The sequence below is a fragment of the Parasteatoda tepidariorum genome, chromosome 9 (assembly GCF_043381705.1).
Source record: "Parasteatoda tepidariorum isolate YZ-2023 chromosome 9, CAS_Ptep_4.0, whole genome shotgun sequence".
Classification (NCBI taxonomy): domain Eukaryota; kingdom Metazoa; phylum Arthropoda; class Arachnida; order Araneae; family Theridiidae; genus Parasteatoda; species Parasteatoda tepidariorum.
The window spans coordinates 15695416-15715571 of record NC_092212.1 but is presented as its reverse complement, the minus strand read 5'-3'; the positions used below and the strand labels follow the sequence as shown (position 1 = coordinate 15715571).

The 20156-nt window shown below is 30.7% G+C and overlaps 1 protein-coding gene across 1 annotated transcript in view; it reads right to left on the bottom strand.

Annotated features, from left to right (window-relative positions):
- LOC107447849 (protein-tyrosine sulfotransferase) overlaps window positions 1-20156 on the bottom strand; it is a 59454-nt gene that overhangs the window by 1226 nt on the left and 38072 nt on the right. The window contains exon 2 of the mRNA XM_043046335.2: window positions 5577-5816. Within this exon, the coding sequence (XP_042902269.2) occupies window positions 5577-5816 (240 nt within the window). The remainder of the gene's footprint in view (window positions 1-5576; window positions 5817-20156) is intronic.

Sequence of the window (20156 nt, the reverse complement as noted above, 5' to 3'; positions counted from 1 at the left end):
GACAGAAAGAATATAAATGAAATATTTTGGCAGCACAGAGTATTCACAAATGCAAAGAAAGACTTTTCATGTCAAAAGAAATTTCGATTTCAAATATATATATATAAAGTNTCGTGATTTTTTCTCAAAATAATTAAAAATTGCTAAATTCTTGCGTTAAAAATTGTTAAATCCCAAAGATCCAAGAACAGCAAATAAATGTATATATTGGCACAGAAATATCCGCCATGCTACGATCTCAAAGTTTCGAGCTGGAATGAATAACTTCAACGAGCACAGTATCTCTGGTATTGCTACTGATTTTTTCACTAGTCGAAATACTGGCGACAATGGGTTCGGCGATTGAATGAACTTTTTGTTAAGACAAAACAAATCAGATTTAGCGATAAGCTCCGAAAGACAAGGGGCAGAGATAATTCTTAGTCTGACTAACTAACTCCACTGTACTCCGTTCCCCCTTCTATATAATTTTTCACCGCGTCTCCAAAATTCTCGAATTGTCTCCAAGACGACAGAACGTCTATGATTCCAGAATCATCGCGTAAAGACCTCGCGAATGACAGCCAGTCTCGAAAACTATACTGGCAGGACAGAAAGGAACCAGTCCATAACAGTATCTCGTGAATTTGGTTTCAAAAGTGCAACCCTATTATAGTAAATGTTTTTTCAGTATTCTGAGAAATACCGTGAGAAAAAAAAGTAGGCATAAGGTTAATAAAAATATATAGTCTTAAAAAATAATAGCTCGCATAATTTCTACTAAAATTTTTATTTTTGCCATTTTGTCTGAGCTCAAGGGAGGAGTTTAAACCCCTAAACCCTTCCCTTGCGTACGCCACTGTATATATATATTTAAAAACTATGCAAAATTTTTGAAAAATTTCAAAAATGATCAAAAAGTTGAGAAACGAAATGAGGAAAAGATAATCACGTCAATCAGCTCACACGAGTGTATCCGCAAAAAAGTGCTTTCTAATATTGTATCAATGATGTAGCCAAAGCAAAATATATCAGTACAATAAAATATGTCAATACAATAATGTGACAATCGAAACAACCTCTGGGTAAGAAGACCAACAAAGACCAATAGATAACGCTCTTGCCGTAATCAAACTGTTAGAACTACTTTGATGTAAAAGTATAGAGTTAGTTGGAAATGCATAAGCTAGCCTGTGTGTATAAAAAATAGGTCAAAAAGTTTTCAAAAAGTTTTTTGAGTGTGTTTCAAAACGTTTTTTGATTGACATCTACTCTAGCGTAAATAAAGTTAAAAAGTTGGAAAAAAATCAAGAAAGAAAAAGCACTTCAACTTGCAATAACTCTCGAACAAGATATAACTTGATAAAGTTATAATTCGAAATGGCACCGTCAACACGTCAAATTCCAACTCAGTAAATAATGCAAAGTAAAATTCAACCCACTAATTATTGATTAGATAAAGATTTATTTTGCTCAGAATGCTTTCGAATGCCCAAAATAATAAAAGATTTATATATAACTTTTAAATAATCAGAATATTTGAGAATTATTTAAGTATTCCTAAATACTAGAAAGGTTGTGGAGCTTGTAAATTATTGAATTACTTTTGTTCAAAAATAAATTAAAGAAGATTTTTTCTGAAAGATAAATAACGTGAGAATTTTAAAGCGAAGAAGCTTTTGTAAATAAGAAACACAGAGCTAGTAAATATGCACGAAGAAACTTTCAAAAATAACATAAAAATGTTTGATTTTTTTTATTAATGTAAATATTACCTATAATATTATTAATTACCTATTACATATAATAATTTTTCAACAAGCAAACAGTTTCCTTCAGAATATAAAATTATATTCAATTTAAAAAAAAATGCATTAAAGTTTGAAATTTCATTCTTCTAATTTTTTATTCAACATTCAAATTTACATTTCGTCTTAATTTCGCCAAAAGAGAAAGTTGTTTGTTTTTCCAAGACTTTTCTGTCAGGAAAAGTGAAGTTCGTTTTTATTCTCTCAGAATTTAAAACTTTTTTTATTCAAATGAAGTTCATATTTGAAGCTGAAATACTACTCTAGGTTTCCGCTATCCTATTACATATTTTCACGAAGTTTTTGTCAACTTTGACAACAAGAATATAAATGAAGTATTTGGACAGCACAAAGTTTTCACAAATGCAGAGAAAATCTCACTTATTTCTGTGACGGCGTTTCATATCAAAAGATATTTTCATTTCAATTGCAAACAAAAATGTAACAAATAAAAAAAAACACATAAAATAATTTTATTTCATTCCAAATTCTGACTATAAAAGTCATAGCAAAAAAGTGTGGTAACTTTGAAAAATGAGTTATGAAAATCGCCTCAACTATATTATATCCATATTTGTAACCTACGTAATCAAATTTTAAAAACAAATTCATAATAAAATATTCGAAATCATGCTCCAATTCCAAAAGCCGTATAATTAAGTTTCAAAGACAAATTAATAAGAATAACAATCGAAACAACATAAATTAATATCACAAACCAAACACTAAATGCCCATCACCCCTGCTCAAAATAAGCTTATTACTGAATTAATGCAAAAATCACAACTTTATCCATTGACGTATTTAAGATGAAATGTAAATTTAAAAGTTGAATAAAAACTTTAAAGTTTAAATTTCAAATATTAATACTTTTTTGAAATTGTATGCAACTTTATTTTTTGAAGTAAACTTTTTGTTAGTCAAAAAATATTGATACGGTTTAAGTATTAATAATATTATTAAGCATGAAAACAGATTTAAAAGTCGTATGTTTAAATTTTGTAAATTAATTTTTTCAATATTTTCATCTAAATTAAAAAGTATTTTTATACTTTAGATGCTTCAGAACGGTGCATATTCTCAAACAATTATTCTTATATTTTCCAAGTTTCTGAACAATAAAATTTCAAAATGACATACATTTGCATTTTCATTTTTAGATAACTATTAGATCAATTCCGTTTAAAGTTTGGGCTCCTTCTTCAAAGTAACATAGTCAAAAATAAGCAAAAAATGTACGCATGTTGTAATTCAAATTTGCTCAACCACTATCAAATGAGATTATTATACGATATTTAAAGTGCAAACAATGACTCTAAACTCATTAAAGCATTTTCTAAAAACTGCTCATTATTCAAAGTTTAAAGAGCATTACAGTAATATGAATTTTATTAAAATATCGAAGCGAATACCAGAATTCAATTAAACAACTGTTTTTTTATTGTGGTTTTTGCGTTAATTTAGTAATAAGTTAATTTTGAGCGGGGGGGGTTATATGCGATTAGTGTTTTTTTAGTGACCTTATTTATTTTTTTTAAATTTGTTAATTTATACATTTTTAACCCATTGTTCGTTGTCGTTTCTACTTTTAGTTCTTCCATTTTAGTTCAAGATATTGCAAATGGATAATCTGAAATAAAAATGAGCTAAAAATTAAATGTATCTTTTACCGTTGCTTTGCTTATTTCGAAAGTCAACAGCTTTTGTACCAGTATCACCTAACAATGTTTAACAACATATTAATTATAAATGTGAATAATACTAAAATTTATTATGAATTATAAATGTTTGCCTGGCTGATCCGTTAAGCGCTCTCTGTAGTGTCGAGGTAGCGGTTTGAAACCTGCCCAGACCCTGAATGTATCTTTGAGGTGTTCTTCTCTAATTTGTGCTATCTGTTCCTCAACTTGATTAGGCTTAATGCCGTTTCTGTAATGAGTACATAATCCTACATGTTAATTCCCCAGATGGCAGTGTAAGGTTGATTTTAACGTCAACAACAACTTTTATCACAAAAACTCAGCAAGGTTTGTAAATGACATACATAAACATGCAAACTTGAAACAATGTTAAATTTAACCATGCACGCTTTGAGGTTCACATTCAGCATGAGTAAACAACCTTTTTATATCGAGTTCATTATAAAATAAGGCTGAAAAAATCTGAAATCGACTCTAACCGAAGGATAAATTCATCTTCTCTATGTTTATATTAGATTTTATGACCATCACTTAATATTTGCGTAGGCTTTTATGTAAAGTAGAGTCGAATATCTGTGTGACACGAAAGTGCTATCCGAAAAATTCGGATAATTGGGCAACATTAAAAAACGACTATAAGAATGTTTCTAAGTAACTTCCTTTCACACTTTCCCAGGCTTAAGATTGGTAATTCTAGTTGTGCCTGCTATAGCATACTAGAAATGGCGTGTTTAAAAGTTTTAATTTTCTTTAAAAATTTTACAAAAACCTGTTTCCTTATTAGAAACCCCCACATTCAAATTGGGCGGAAGAACGTTAGAATCTTTTCAAGGTCAACGAGGGACAGAAGAAGACATTTTCCACCCTTTTCAGATATTCTGAAAATAAAATAAAGAAAGCATTTTCGAGATTTTTTATTTATTTACCTATTATTATTTTTTGAAGAAAGTGGAAAAAACACATGTCATTAAACAATCTGGATAATTGTACAATCCAGTAAATCAGCTTTAGAATAATCAGCGCTCAAATCTACTTTCTTTAACACTTTAAAAGGGAAGATTGGCCGTAAGACTGCTAGCTATCTGAGAAGTAACAATAAAAATGAAAATGCAACGTTTGTAGTAAGATTGCCTGCTATATGAGGTGTCACAGTAAAAATGGAAACAGAGCGTTTGAAGCAAGATTGCTTGCTATCTGAGAAGTAACAATGAAAATGAAAATGCGACGTTTGTAGTAAGATTGCCTGCTATATGAGGTGTAACAGTAAAAATGGAAATAGAGCGTTTGAAGCAAGATTGCTTGCTATCTGGGAAGTAACAATGAAAATGAAAATGCGACGTTTGTAGTAAGATTGCCTGCTATATGAGGTGTAACAGTNATATCTGTGTGACACGAAAGTGCTATCCGAAAAATTCGGATAATTGGGCAACATTAAAAAACGACTATAAGAATGTTTTTAAGTAACTTCCTTTCACACTTTCCCAGGCTTAAGATTGGTAATTCTAGTTGTGCCTGCTATAGCATACTAGAAATAGCGTGTTTAAAAGTTTTAATTTTCTTTAAAAATTTTACAAAAACCTGTCCCCTTATTGGAAACCCCCACATTCAAATTGGGCAGAAGAACGTTAGAATCTTTTCAAGGTCAACCAGGGACAGAAGAAGACATTTTCCGCCCTTTTCTGATATTCTGAAAATAAAATAAAGAAAGCATTTTCGAGATTTTTTATTTATTTACCTATTATTATTTTTTGAAGAAGGAGTAAAAAACTCATGTCATTAAATGATCCGGATAATTGTACAATCCGGTAAACCAGGTTTAAAATAATCAGCGCTCAACTGTACTTTCTTTAACACTTTAAAAGGGAAGGTTGGCCATAAGTTTGCGTGCGCTATCTGGGAAGTAACAATGAAAATGAAAATGCAACGTTTGAAATAAGGTTGCCTGCTATCTGAGGCGTAACAGTAAAAATGAAAATACAACGTTTACCGTAATGTTACCTGCTATCTGGGAGGTAACAATGAAAACAACATTACTAAGTTTGCCTGATATCTGGGGTGTAACAATAAAAATAAAAATTAAAATGTTTGCCTGTGATGTCACTCCAGCTTCTCTAAGACGTCCAGCTTCCAATGGTGATTTCATCCACTGACTTTTTAGTCCTATAACTCTTGGTATCACTCTGGTTTCTTCTCCACACCGAACATCCGGATGGGAGTCCAGTAAGGCGCGTAGAAGTGTGGTCCCTGATCTTGGCATACCTCCAATAAAAACAATAGGCATTTCACGGTTATAAACGTATTTTTCTCCATTTTGACCTGTTGTGTACTTCTGAAATAAGAAGAATAATATGATACAATAAATTCAGGAAGTGACAAAAAATGTAAAAGGTGATAGAAATCCAATTCAATTTATTTATGATCCCCATAATTATTCTACCACTATTACTACCACTATGACTTAAATTCTACATTAACAACATTCTTTGCATTCACTTTAAATAGTAAACTGATAAAAATATGATGGAAAAGTTGTTCATTTTAATATCTTTTAGTTAAGTTTCGAATTTTATTCGTCACTGCAGTTTGCATTTTAGTCACCCGTGGTAACCATTTTGTTCCAGTTATGCCACTATATTAACAGAAATTTTAAAGTGGTAGTTTATCAATTGTGATTCATGGTTTAATAAATTCAATTTAGTAGATTTTGATCTACCACTATTTCTAAATAATTCTTAGGCTTATATAATTCACCAATTTTTTGCATTATTGCTGTGCTATATCTTTTAAAAAGCATGCAAAAATAGTCAAATATATGCAAAATTTACTTTGTGGTTATTTACCGTTTTTCTTATTATTTTGGCGTGTCTGGAGCAGTTGGCATCTCTGTATTAAGCAACCCCACTGCTAACCACAAAGACTCAATACAAACGGAATCCAAGCTCATGACGAATTGGATAGGTGCCCAGCTAACGCCTCCTACAACTAAAAGCCTCCACACGGTTTTTTATAGGTAGTCCGATCAGACCATTGTGAAGATAAAACAATTTACGAAAGACCCATGTTATACAAAATCTATTAAAAATTGATAAGTGGTAGCAAATATCTGACTAAAAATTTTTTAAATTTATGAATATAAATGGTTTGTCTTATTTACTTGTCAACCAATATAAATTCAATCCTCAAATGTATATGATAAATTTCTTTCAATTACTTTTAATTAAGAATTTGGGTTCATGCGCACAACTGGTTCTCTTTTTAAGCAGTCTGCGCAGACTACTTATCAAAAACTGTGTGGTGGCTATCTCATATAGGAGGTGATGGCCCAGCTAAATCACACTAGGGCAGCTAACCTTTTTGTGACGGGCGAGTCATACATGCATTCTCAGAATGGCGATAATCAGGGTAAAAACGATAAAACTGATAACCAAAATATTTTTTATTTGTGTTTACAGTTTATTTGTGGGCGGGGTAATAATAGTTTGCTTTATTTAATTCACTACTATTTAGTTTGAATTAAAAATTGTATTGTTGCACTTTTAACGCAGATATTAGATGTCTTAGATTTAAAGTGAAAGCAAAAATAAATTTGTCAAATTAATTATGCCCAAACTAAAGCTACAGCTTCTTATTTTTTTCCATTCTAATACTGATTCCTTACGAATACATTTATGACTCGCCCGTCCCAAAAGTGTTAAGACGTGGAACCTCCCTGACCGAGCAGAAATATCCGCCAATGCTGTGCAAAGCGTGGTGTTAGCGGATTCAAATCCCGCTGTTACCCTGGATGTATCTTCGTACTGTCCTTCTTTGTATTGTGCTATCTGTACTTTTATTTAACTAAGGTTTATAAGCTTAAATTGAGCACACAAGCCTGCAAATGTATGTAATTCCAATAAACCAATTAAATTAAGTTGTGATGAGCGTTTTAAAAGTTGGCAAAATTGGCCAAAAAACCTCGCATGTTAATTCCTTATCCTATACTTTTCTTAAAGATATTTTATCGAATCCGGAGCAGTTAGCATTTCTATGAGACTGCCGGATGTTTTAAAGTTTTAATTTCACACTAATTTTAGATACTTAGTCAAGCAGGTATATTTCCTTCATTTTTGCCAGTTGGAAATTAGAAAAAGCAATTAGTTTCTTAAATATTTATCCACCTCTTTTGAGATTTTTCCTTGTCGCAGCTACCCTGAGTTATTAAAATTCCTTTCAGAGTAAGCTAATTTCTGTAATTTTTAATTTTATGTACTTAAGAAAGAATATAAAATAATATTTGTTTAAACTGAAAATATAGTTGCCTCGATACTTTGATTTGTATTTTTCTTTTTTCAAAAAAAAAAAAAAAAAAGTATTGTCAAATTTATTAGTTTTAACAAAAATACAGCTGCTTTGCTCTCTTGCTCAGGTCAAAATTACGATCTGTGGATGTATGAATGGGTACACCCAATAAAACGGGCTATGATGTGAGTGCGTGTGTGGCTAAAGTTGTATTCTTGCCCGTAGGTGGCACCACTGAAAAACAAGAAACCCCTCTCTGCTTTAAACTCGCTTGGTTCACCAAGCAGGCTAGCTGGTATCATCAAGTGGCATTAGAAGCAACAACACGAAAATACAGCCATGCTTTTTGCAAAAGCATGGTAGTTAGCAGGGCTGACTATCTATTTTAAATTACCAGCTTAGGGACGTGGTTTTTGAGGTGTACGGATTATTTTTTCTACAATTCAAGCAAATAAAGATCTAAACTAAAATTATTTCTGAGTTATATATGTGGGTGATTTTGTGAGTTTTAAATGACGTTGAAATTGAGGTTTATTAATGAGGTTATTTTTGGTTAAAAACATTACCTCTGGTGAAAAACATAACCTTTTCTCCCTAAGGTTTATTTTTTTAAATCTGTCAGCCTCAAAACAACCTTGCAAACAACTTATTTCTGTAAGGATCCATTATTTCTTACTAACACTGCGAAAATTGTCAACACTGCACTCTTCTACAAAAGTTAGCATCAGAGCAATCCTCTTGGTTTTTGCTTAGCCCATCTTGTAAACAGCACCGTACTTCTTAAGTCANCGGATTATTTTTTCTACACTTCAAGCAAATAAGTTTATTTGAGGTGTGAAAGGTATCACCTGATCTAAACTAAAATTATTTCTGCGTTACATATGTGGGTGATTTTGTGAGTTTTAAATGACGTTGAAATTGAGGTTTATTAATCAGGTTATTTTTGGTTGAAAACATTACCTCTGGTGAAAAACATAACCTTTTCTCCCTAAGGTTTATTTTTTTAAATCTGTCAGCCTCAAAACAACCTTGCAAACAACTTATTTCTGTAAGGATCCATTATTTCTTACTAACACTGCGAAAATTGTCAACACTGCACTCTTCTACAAAAGTTAGCATCAGAGCAATCCTCTTGGTTTTTGCTTAGCCCATCTTGTAAACAGCACCGTACTTCTTAAGTAAGTTTATTTAGTTTTTAATTTTATCCGTTTAATAGGTTAGTTCATTTAATTCAAGCTGTTGTAGAAAAATTGTTTTATTACTCGTATTAACATTTATTTAGAAGAAAATAAAATTCATAAATTCTTCATACATCTAGATATCTATTATTAAGTATGAAATCATATGGAGCTATAACATTTTGAAAATAAAATGGCAGCTGTAACAGTAAATTACTGAAAAAATAGAGATGGTTATCAAAATGAGACTGTAACACTTCTATACTAGTTCTATGTATACAATCTTTCTTTGTACTTCAAATGTTATGGTTAATTTGCATGACAAAACTGTTGTTACAATTTCAAAGATACCTTAACAGAGTGTGTATCCAGATATTTCAACAAAAAATACGCACCTCTTAAGCACTCAAAAATATTTTTAATCACTCTTATGTGAAAAAAAAATCCAAATCGGGATACGTGCAGTAATAAAATTTATTTCTTCCTATTGTTTAAAGTTTATTTAAGTACATAAAATCAACAAAATTCAAAAACATTTCCCAAAGACATTATATTATTATAATAAAATAACTAGTTTCTGATAAATATTACGGAGAAAATTGTGAAGCTCATGTTTTTTTTGTTATTTATGACGATAATTGGGGCAGCAAATAAAAAGTCTCATTTTGAAAGATAGAAAATTAAGCATTTTTTACAAAAACCCAATGAAAAAAGCACCTTTAAGGGCTTTTTAAAAACGTATATCAAAAATAAATACCTTTAAGCACTTCTTAAAAACGAAACGAGAAATTACGTCCTTTTTTCCCAAGCTAATTTCGGATCGACCATAAGGAAAAGAAGTTGATAACATTTTTTAAGTTTTAATGCCGGAAATATAGAAATCACGCCTGATCGCTCACGCATGATTGCAATATTTATATATGAATGCTTTTTAAATTGTGCTAGTATGAAAAAAAGAAAGAAAAAAAGCATTTAACTTTCAACTCTCATTTTGGTCAATGCGAATTTCGTATGAGAAAAAAGAACCCCTTCCCTGAAATCTTCAAGCATAACCTTTCAAATTGTGTCAACAGTTTTACCGTGCAAAACATTTGCTGATGAAAGAAAAATTGTTCATATAGTGTTGGTTTAGAAGTGTCTCCATATTTTCTCCAACCCCCGTGTCATCATTTGTTATAGATCATACATCTATAAACAAGCAAAATATGTTAGTTTATAACTTTTTAAAAAAAAATATTTTGGCTCAATTTTTATTTGCAAGTTAATAGAAATCCTCTATCAAAATGAAGTGAATTATTTACACCCGCAGATAAAAAATTTTAAAATTTATTTTTTCTCGAGCTGAAATTTAAACATTTAAGGTTTTTATCTTAATTAATTAAATAAATCTAATTTAATTAACTAATTATTAGGAAAACAAATACTGAAATTAGGCATTTAGAATGAAACAGCGATTTCAGTTGTCGACTAAAATGATTAAGGAGGAAGCAGAATTTATAATATTATATACGTTTCTAAGGTGACTAGTCTGGAAAAAAAAGGGATAGACAAATTTCAAGGACACAAATTATTTTTTTCAAATTTATATCTACCAGAAAACATTTATAAATTAAAGGAAATACATGCTTTTTAATGCTTCAATGTTAAGAAATTAAAATCTTTAAAATTTTCAACAGCCTAAAGAAACATTTGTCTTCCTTATTTTTCGTAAATTTCTCCAGACTATGACCATCTCGGTTTTTTATTTTTATACGTTGATAATTAGACGTCTTTGATAATTTAAATATTTGGGTTTCTCAATGCATGTAAAAAACTCTTACCACCTATTTGGTGAAAATTAATTTTAAGGGGTTACTAAATCGTGAAAATTTTAAAATGCTTTGATTTGTTTATTATCAATTGAATATTTTTGTTGGACATTTGGGAGCATTGTGAAAGACATATCACTATAGCAACATTTAATAAAACTCTCAATGTTATTGCATATTAATTATTATTTACATTAAATCTTACAATACAGCAATATTTATTATAGTATTAAAAGTTATAAACAAAAAATAATAATTTTATCTGGAATAAATTTATCTTTTCTCCCATGTTTTTATAATATTATCTGTATTCACGTTTAATCAGTGACATTAATCTATCGATAAAGCATTCATAACATTATATTCGTACATTTTGAAGAATTAGAAATATAGAATAAATAACTAATTAATAATTACGTTTGATGAATGACATTAATGTATTGATAAAGTAGTCATATAGCAGATATTTGTAAATTTTTATTCTACATGTGGGACTTAATTAAAAATGTAAGACATATCGCATCTTAGACATCTAGTTACTTTAATGTTCTTTATATTTTTTATAATGATATCCTTATGCTCGTCTGATAATTACATTAAAGTGCTGATAAAGTATTCATGACAGATAATCGTATATTATTTTGAAGATTTTAAAATGTTATTCATAAATCCTTAATATTGTTTAATTTTATGCATATTTTATTATAATATTTTATGCACGACTAATCAATAAAAATGATGTATAATAAATTGTAAAAATGTTATGATAAAGTATTTTTATCCTTTACTCGTATATTATTACTGTATAGAAAATAAAATATATTGTATCCTAGATAATTAATGTTTTTGTGTTCACTATATTTTTTAATGATAAGTTTATGCTCACCCGTCTAATTATGATATTAATGAATTGATAAAGTTTTTATAACAAATACTCCTATATTACATTGAAGAATTTATTATATGCATCATAGATCTTTAATGTTATTTTGTTTTCTCTAAATTTTTGACTATATTCTTTGATGCAAGTCAAATCAACGAAAGTGATATCTAATAAAAGATAATGTAATGATTAAGTATTTCGCTCTATTTACTCCTATATTATTATAAAGAATATAAAAACTATTGCATCCTAGATCTCTAATGTTTTTTTAATGTTTTCTATATTTTTAATGATAACTTTAAGCCGTCTAATCATGAAATTAATGTATTGATAAAGTTTTTATTACAAACTATCCATATAATGCCTTGAAGAATTTAAAATGTATGATGTCTAATATTTTCCTTATTTTCTGTATATTTTTTGTTATAATAACTTGATGCACGTCTAGGCAATGATACTGATGACTAACAAATGATAATATACGATGATAAAGTATACGTAGCATTTACTCGTATATTATTAAAAAAGAATTTAAAATATATTGCATCGCAGATCCATCGCCATCGAGACCATTTATCACTCCCTAATGCAGAAGATGACAAAATTTCCTTTGACATGTGGGGGCTTTAATCGAACTTATGCATTGAAAGCTGCTGTAAACATTATATTTATAAATATATATATATTGATAAATGAATGCCTCATACATTCCCCTGTCGTTATTTATCTTTAACAAAGAATTTAAAATATAGATAAGTATACTTGAAATATATAACATATTTATTCGTTTACATTTCGGTTTTTGATGAATTTTTTAACCTCTTCACTACTGAAATATAGCACTGTTAGAAATTTCTCGGAAAAAATGGTCAAATAACAATTTATTGAATGGTTATTTTACCATATTTAATAAAAACAGTCAAATTACCATAAATAAAATGGCAATCAAACTATTAAGTTTGAGAAAAACTTTTTATTAACTGCTTTCGCCTAATACGGTTAAACAACCAGAATTTTATCGCACCAACTAGAACCACCTAATGAAGCTACTTAGTTCTTTGCAACTGCGTACATATCATAGCCGAGCTGGTTTATCGGTCAATCTAATGACCGGCAGAACTGGAGTTCGAGTCCTAGTGCTGACACCACAATATTTCCTCCATTACCTTCAACACATGAAGAATTTCCAGTGTCCGGCACTCTCCAATGTCCATTACCATACTAAAAACTGAGGTCCTATGTATAGTTAAGTACTAATTTTTCTCTGCGTTTTTGAAAAATGCTAGTTGTAAATGATTAAAAAGCAGTATGGTTTTGTATTCATGGTTTTATAACCATACATTTTGTAAATGGTTTCAAAACCGTAATGGAAAAAAATGTTCTTTACCGTAAACTGTACGGTTAATCGGATGGACAGACAGCTTCCAGTTATTTTACCATAATTTTAGAATGAAAGTTCTAACAGTGTGCGTAAAAACTGTTTTACAGGTTCGAAGTTCTATGTTACTACCATAAATCATAATATGATAAACAAAATGTGATTTATGCTGCCTGGAGGGCTAATAACTTTAGGTACACATACGGGGACCTTAAGATTCAGCTGAAGTAAAGGAAATAATAAAAAGTAAATATTTCTAACGTTAAATTGCAAGTAAAGTAGGAAGAAACATGCATATTCTTATATTATGGTCAATTTAAATACAATAACGCATAAATTTCGCAATTAATTAGAAGAAAAAAATTTAGAAAATAAAAATTCTAATCACATTAAATCTCAGTTTCAAAACTATTTAAATTATCAAACCACGCAAAATAAATAATTGTGGAAAAGAATCAAGCATAAATTATAAAAAATAATCTAATTCTTGGGAGAATAAAATTTTAAATTTATGGTGAAAAAAAAACACAAAAAGTTAAAGTTATTAAATATATGTAACTCCCTTAACATAAAACAATTAAATTACATCTGAAAATATTACTAAATAGACATAAAATTAAATACTCATAATACTATGAGATTTCACTTGACTACTGCGCTGTCATTTATTTCTGCATAAATACGATTGTACGGTCACGTGGACTTGCATAAGCTTCATACAGAAAACATAATTACTAAGTTAAAGAAAAAATATATAAATATATATTTTTTCAAAATACCTAAATTACGTAAGATTTAAAATTACTTACATTTTTGAGCTCGTGGATTTGGCATCATTTTAAAAAAATCGCTGCTGTTTATGTGGAATTCTAACCAAATAACGTACATTTCCTGCATATTTTGAAATCCCCAGAAAGCTTAAGAGGCCACGAATGTTTTAAAGAGGTTGCAACTAGAAATTTTCTCATAGCGTGTTTTTACAAGTTAAGTAGCGAAGGTTGTTACACATATGTGGACCGAGGTAATAACGAGGTTAAAGGTTGAAAAGGGAAACTCAAAGAATTAGAATAGAAATTTTTCATTTACACTCCTCAAAAGTGAAATTGCAACACCAAGAAATAATGCACGTAGCGTCATGCAAATTTCAGGAGCGATAGAAGTGAGATGGATATGCAAATGATTAAACTTGCGCACGCATCTGATTACGCGGTACGCATATTCGGGCTATAAAGGCCAGCAACTTTCCCTCCTCATAAACGGCATTTGAAGTTTTGCGTAGCATTTGCGACTTTCGAAAAAGCGTAGAAAATGCCTCTGAGACGTCGGCGAGCTCAATACCATCAGTTAACGACCGGGGAACGTGACCGTATTATCGAACTCCATGAACTTGGTTTGTCGCTGTGCGCAATAGCAACTCGTGTTGGGCACAACGTGAGTACCATCCAACGTTGTGTTACACGATGGATTCAGGAAGGTCTACGTACACGCCGAAGAGGAAGTGGGGCGCACAGGTGCACGTCAGAGCGCACAGACCGGCGTATTCGCCAGTTGACTATTCGAGACCCTTTCTCCACGGCACGTGCCATCCGAAGCCGGTTGCCTTCAGGGGCAGGTGGATCTGTGTCCACACAAACCATACGCAACAGATTGCATGAAGTACAGTTACGTGCACGGGTACCAGCAACAGGGGTAGCGTTGACCGCTTTACACAGGGCTAGACGCCTGGCGTGGTGTCATTGTCATCGTACCTGGACCATCCAATGGCATCGGGTATTGTTCACGGATGAATCTCGTTTCTGTCTGTGGAGAAATGACGGCCGTCGTCGGGTATGGCGGCGACTCGGAGAACGCTACGAACCAGCCCATTACGCCGAACGTCACAACGGTCCTACACCGGACATCATGGTTTGGGGTGGCATAATGTTTGATTGCAGAACGCCCCTGGTACACATTCACGGCAATTTGACAGCGGACCGCTACGTCACACAAGTTGTGTATCCCGTTGTTCTGCCCTTGTTGCAGGGCGCACCCAACACGGCATTCCAGCAAGACAATGCCAGGCCGCATATCGCACGGCGAACTCTTAACAGCCAGACTGGATTTGACATCCTTCCCTGGCCGGCAGCCTCTCCAGATCTGAATCCCATAGAACACCTATGGGATCTCATTGAACGTGGCATGAACAGAGGACCAATGGCGGAAGCCATCGATGATCTGCGCACAGCAGTGGATGTGGCTTGGCAAAGGTTACCTAAGGCAACCATCAATGGAGTCATTGATAGCATGCCTCGCCGGATTGATTCCTGTATAGCTGCCCAAGGTGGCCACATTAGATATTGAATAAATTCCTTTATAATGATTTTATTAGTCTGTTTTTTTAATCATTTGCATATCCATCTCACTACTATCGCTCCTGAAATTTGCATGAAGCTACGTGTATTATTTCTTGGTGTTGCAATTTCACTTTTGAGGAGTGTATATTAAATTTAAAAAAAAAGCATATTTGTGTTAATGGGGAACAATTATTTTCTGTTGGAAAGCTTTGAACTGAGTTTAGATATTTTCGGGTCATTGACTTCAAATCTCCAAAAAAACTACTTTTTAATGCAATATAATAATATATTCCTAACCAGGATATTTTTAATATTCTCTTGAGTTAACAAATAAAAGAAGTACGCATCTTGAAAATTCCTACTAAAACAAAATTAAGCTTAAATTAAGGAACATGTTTGAAAAACTTGGGTTAGGTATATAAAAATCGCCTAATCCGACTGTTATATAAAATATGCCCCATTAAAGTTTCGGTTCATTTTTTTTAAACTAACGGTTTAGCTATTCGCCTTTTAACAAAGAGTTACCGGGATCAAATCCCAACTGGGATGGTTGAATTTTAACTCTAATTTTCTTTTCTGAAAATGGTATGGAATCTCTAAGTATTGAAGGCAATTAACTTATAAGTTTTTCTCTTTCAGGGAAAGAAGAAACACTGATTTGGTATTATTGAAAAGAAGGAAGAAATGAAATCGTTTTTTGCCCAGTTCTTACCTTTTGCCAGAAAGCTAGGCGCTGTAAAATGTGAAATAAACTAGAGATATAACCTCTTCAGTCCTGATAGGGTACCCCATAGCATGGTCTGGGAATCTTTTTAAAGTAGTTGCTAAATTTTGAAAAATATTCATACTTTGAATTATTAATATCTAATGAAAAATGTTTTCATTTAGTGTCAAATTTTTCCATAATCGTTGCTTCGAAAGTGATATTAAAAAAATTAAAAGTCAACTTGATGAATCTTTTGAAACGTTCGTAACCACTCTTAAACTTTTCTATATTGTGGGTGACCTGAATTTAGCGATGTATCCTTATAGATACAATGGGATGATGAAGTTAAGTAATTAAAAAATTATTGATCGTGGATAAAAATAACAAAATATAAAAATTTTAAGGATCTGACTATTTTTAAATTTAATCACTCAGGTACCATTCGACCTATTTTGTTCAAGTTTTGAATTTTATCATGTAAAATTATATTCTTTAAAATGAGGACAAAAATTTTATACCTTTCAGTTCAAAATTTTTTTGACCTTTATCAGATAAAATGATTAAAAATAATAAATATTTACTAAATGTTATTTTTTTCATGGAATTATCTTTGGATAAACGAATTTTATAATTGTGTGCGAAAATGTTTCAATTCGCATAAGAATTTCTCGTGACATAGCGAAATACGCAAAGAATAAAATTAACATTAAGGGTTCCAAACTTTGAAGCGCTCTCTTGACCAAACTATTGGGACAATATTTCCCAGATTGCGGCTAGCCCCTATATCTTAGGGGTCAGGAATCAGAATTCGTCGAAGGAAAGGGTATGTTTATTCAGAGAAAGTACGTTTTTTGTGTCTGATTTCGTAACTTAAACTATCGTCTGTACTTATTAATTAGCATATTTGAGGTCACCCTTTCGACTCATTAAGATTGAGTCCAAAAACGTGAAAATCAGATCATTAGGATCAAAAGTTATTCAGGGTGGTCCTTTTTCTTGCGCATGGTACATTTTGCACCAATTATTGAAAATTTTTCACAGTATAGGGTATTTAATTATTTAAAAAAAATTTACCGTTTTATTTAAATAAACAGTACACGTTGTGAATAAATATACATTTACTTTATGAACATCCCAGCAATTTTAATAACATAAATTACCACATATTTGAAATCTTTAATTAAAGGAAATTATTACTTTATAAAAAATTTCTTGTAATTTTGTTTACATTTACTTTATAAACATCCCAGCAATATTAATAACATAAATAACCGCATATTTGAAATCTTTAATAAAAGGAAATTATTACTTTATAAAAAAAATTAAGCAATTCCATACAATTTTGTTTACATTTACTTTATAAACATCCCAGCAATTTTATTAACATAAATTACCGCATATTTGAAATCTTTAATTCAAGGAAATTATACAACGTAGGGTAAATTCAACAAGAGTTAAAAGCCCTGAAGTATCATGGGAATGCAAAATAATATGAATGAAGTGTATCAAGATTATTCGTTATTAGAATATAATCAAATTTGTCATCTAGAAATTCGATGTTCTATAAATAAGTAAATAGATGGAATATTTTCTGCTTGCAGTAGATTTAGTTGTCTCTCTCTGAATGGTATTCGGAAACACGAAATGGGCGCTCCATCTCAAGTGAGTGACAACACACTGCTCAATAAATACGCTCTAATTAATTCCTTTTATGCTGATTAAATTAAGCCAGAGAGATACGAGACATTAAATAAAAGATCCAGATGACGCGAAAATAGTTTACATTTGCGAACGAATAGTTGTTAGAGAACATACATGATTTGAAATGTTAATTTATTTTTATTTGGTAAACACTTAAATTCTTTTGGGTTTTTCAGTTCTTTAAAATATCCAACTGGGTTTCTTGAAAACAGATTTAATTTAAGTTTTAATTTATTTTTGATAAGCAGTGGTTGTAATTTATAAATCTAAAGTAAGTTTTAAAAATTTATAAAATATTGTTTCAAAACGAGGGTTAGTTTTAACAAAAAAAAAATAAACCTTTTTTATGGCTCATGTCTCACTAACAGCTTTATAATAAATTGTAATGCATAATTTTTTTTGCAGATTAGTAATATAGTTATGTTATAGTTATGTATAGATATTAGTTATATAGTTATGTATTGTTATTACAGTTATGTTGTGATTATCAGTGTCTTTTGAGCTAAAATCTTTAAAAGGATTAAAATATACAAAAAAAATAGAACGAAATATATTGTTGATTATTGATATTTTTTTTAAAGAAATTTACACTTTTTCACTTAAAACATAATAAAATTAATAAACGCACAACTAGACCTTAGTCTTTAATTGAAAGTATTTTAGTAATATAATGGAAAATATGCATACAAAGTTTCAAAGAATTCGATAATAAGCTTTTTCTATAATGTGGGAAAGGAAGAAGAGATTTTCTCAAGGTCTCTATTTTTTAAAAAAAAATTTTAAAAATATATTACTGCCCACTGTCTATACATCTAAGTCAGACATGTTTTTCCTTAAAGAATTTTTGGGGGACAGTCTGATTTTCAATCGACTGTGACCCCCTTCCAAAGTTCTGACTTGCAATCTTTGTACTATTTTCTATAAAGATAGTTTTTAAAAAAATGTTTTGTACGCAGATTATCTGACAATAAGCAAAAACTGAAAAAAGGCAAAAATTTAACCGTAGATCAAAAATATTTTCTTACAAATGTTGATTAATCTCTTCGATAATCTAGTTAAGTGTACTTAATTAGTCAATTGACAGATTACTTATTTACTGGCACAATATGCATTTTCAGACTTGTGTGCTCAATTAAGACTTATATACCTTTGTCTAGTAGATGAACATATTGCACAATGCAGAGAAAGATAGAACGAAGATACATCCAGGGTAACAGCGGGATTCGAATCCGCTATCTCCACTCTACGCACACCGAGTGATACCGCTAGGCCAGGGAGGCCTCTGCCAGATTGTAAGAATTCAACATTTCTTTTCTCTTTTCAACATTTCTTTTTTCTTTTCATTTTCTCTTTTCTGGTTTGCTTTTTATTTGAAACTTTATGTAAAACAGATGTTTTTTTACTCCATCGCCCTTGATTGGTTTAAGGCTTAATTAAAAAAAAAATTCATCTCTCGTACAGATTGTATATTATAGAGCGTTACCTCTACTTCAAAATCTTTGAGAAGATTTACTGTTTCGAATTTTTCTCATTAATCATCCATTGCTTGCTACAAAAATGGTTTATTAATTGCTTTTAAAACAACAATAACTCAGAATATTGCACCATGAATCATTATCACTGAGAGAAGCAATATTGCATTTTCCTGAAATGCCCGGAGAAAGTCGATATGAATGACATTATTAGAAACTTGACGTCGATCGATAGGGTTAACTGATTCATCAATCAAGCTCAAATCAATAATCCCCAAAATCAGGAGAAAAGAAAATATTCCGCTTTTCGGTAATATTTTCGCTGAGGAAGGTAATAACCAAGGCCTTTTAAACCCGGTAACATTTGCCTTAAAATACTGATCATTAGATCAGTATTTTAAAGCAAATGTTCGTAGTTTTTTTGGTACAAGGCAGCTCATCGTAGTTTTTTTTAAATAATTTGTGGCATAACCAAAGTTTGAACATTCCATAATTTCTTTTAAAAAGGGAAAAGAAATAGTATTTCATATCAGGCAAATAAAAAATTGACTTATATTCAAACTTCAAACAGGGTTTAAAAGAAAGCTGTTTTTTTTTCGAACCAGAGTTGTAAAAAGCCAGTTTTTTTTCATTAATAAAAAGGGCCGACTTTTTTCTTTAAAAAAAGCCTATCATCTGTTTTTTTTTTTATGTATCTACTCTTCTCGATTAAAATACGGGTCTTCAAATTTATTTTATTTTTGATTAGTAATAAAAAAGTTTTGAAATAAAATTTATTTAAAATTAGGAATCAGAAATCTAATATTGCAGAAAACTGCAATATATTAAAAATCGTGCATTTTCTGCAGGTAGAATCTTTAAGCAATTAAAATTCTCTGAGGTTTAATAGAAAATTTATAAATAGAACTATAAGTCAAATATTGGATTCTAAG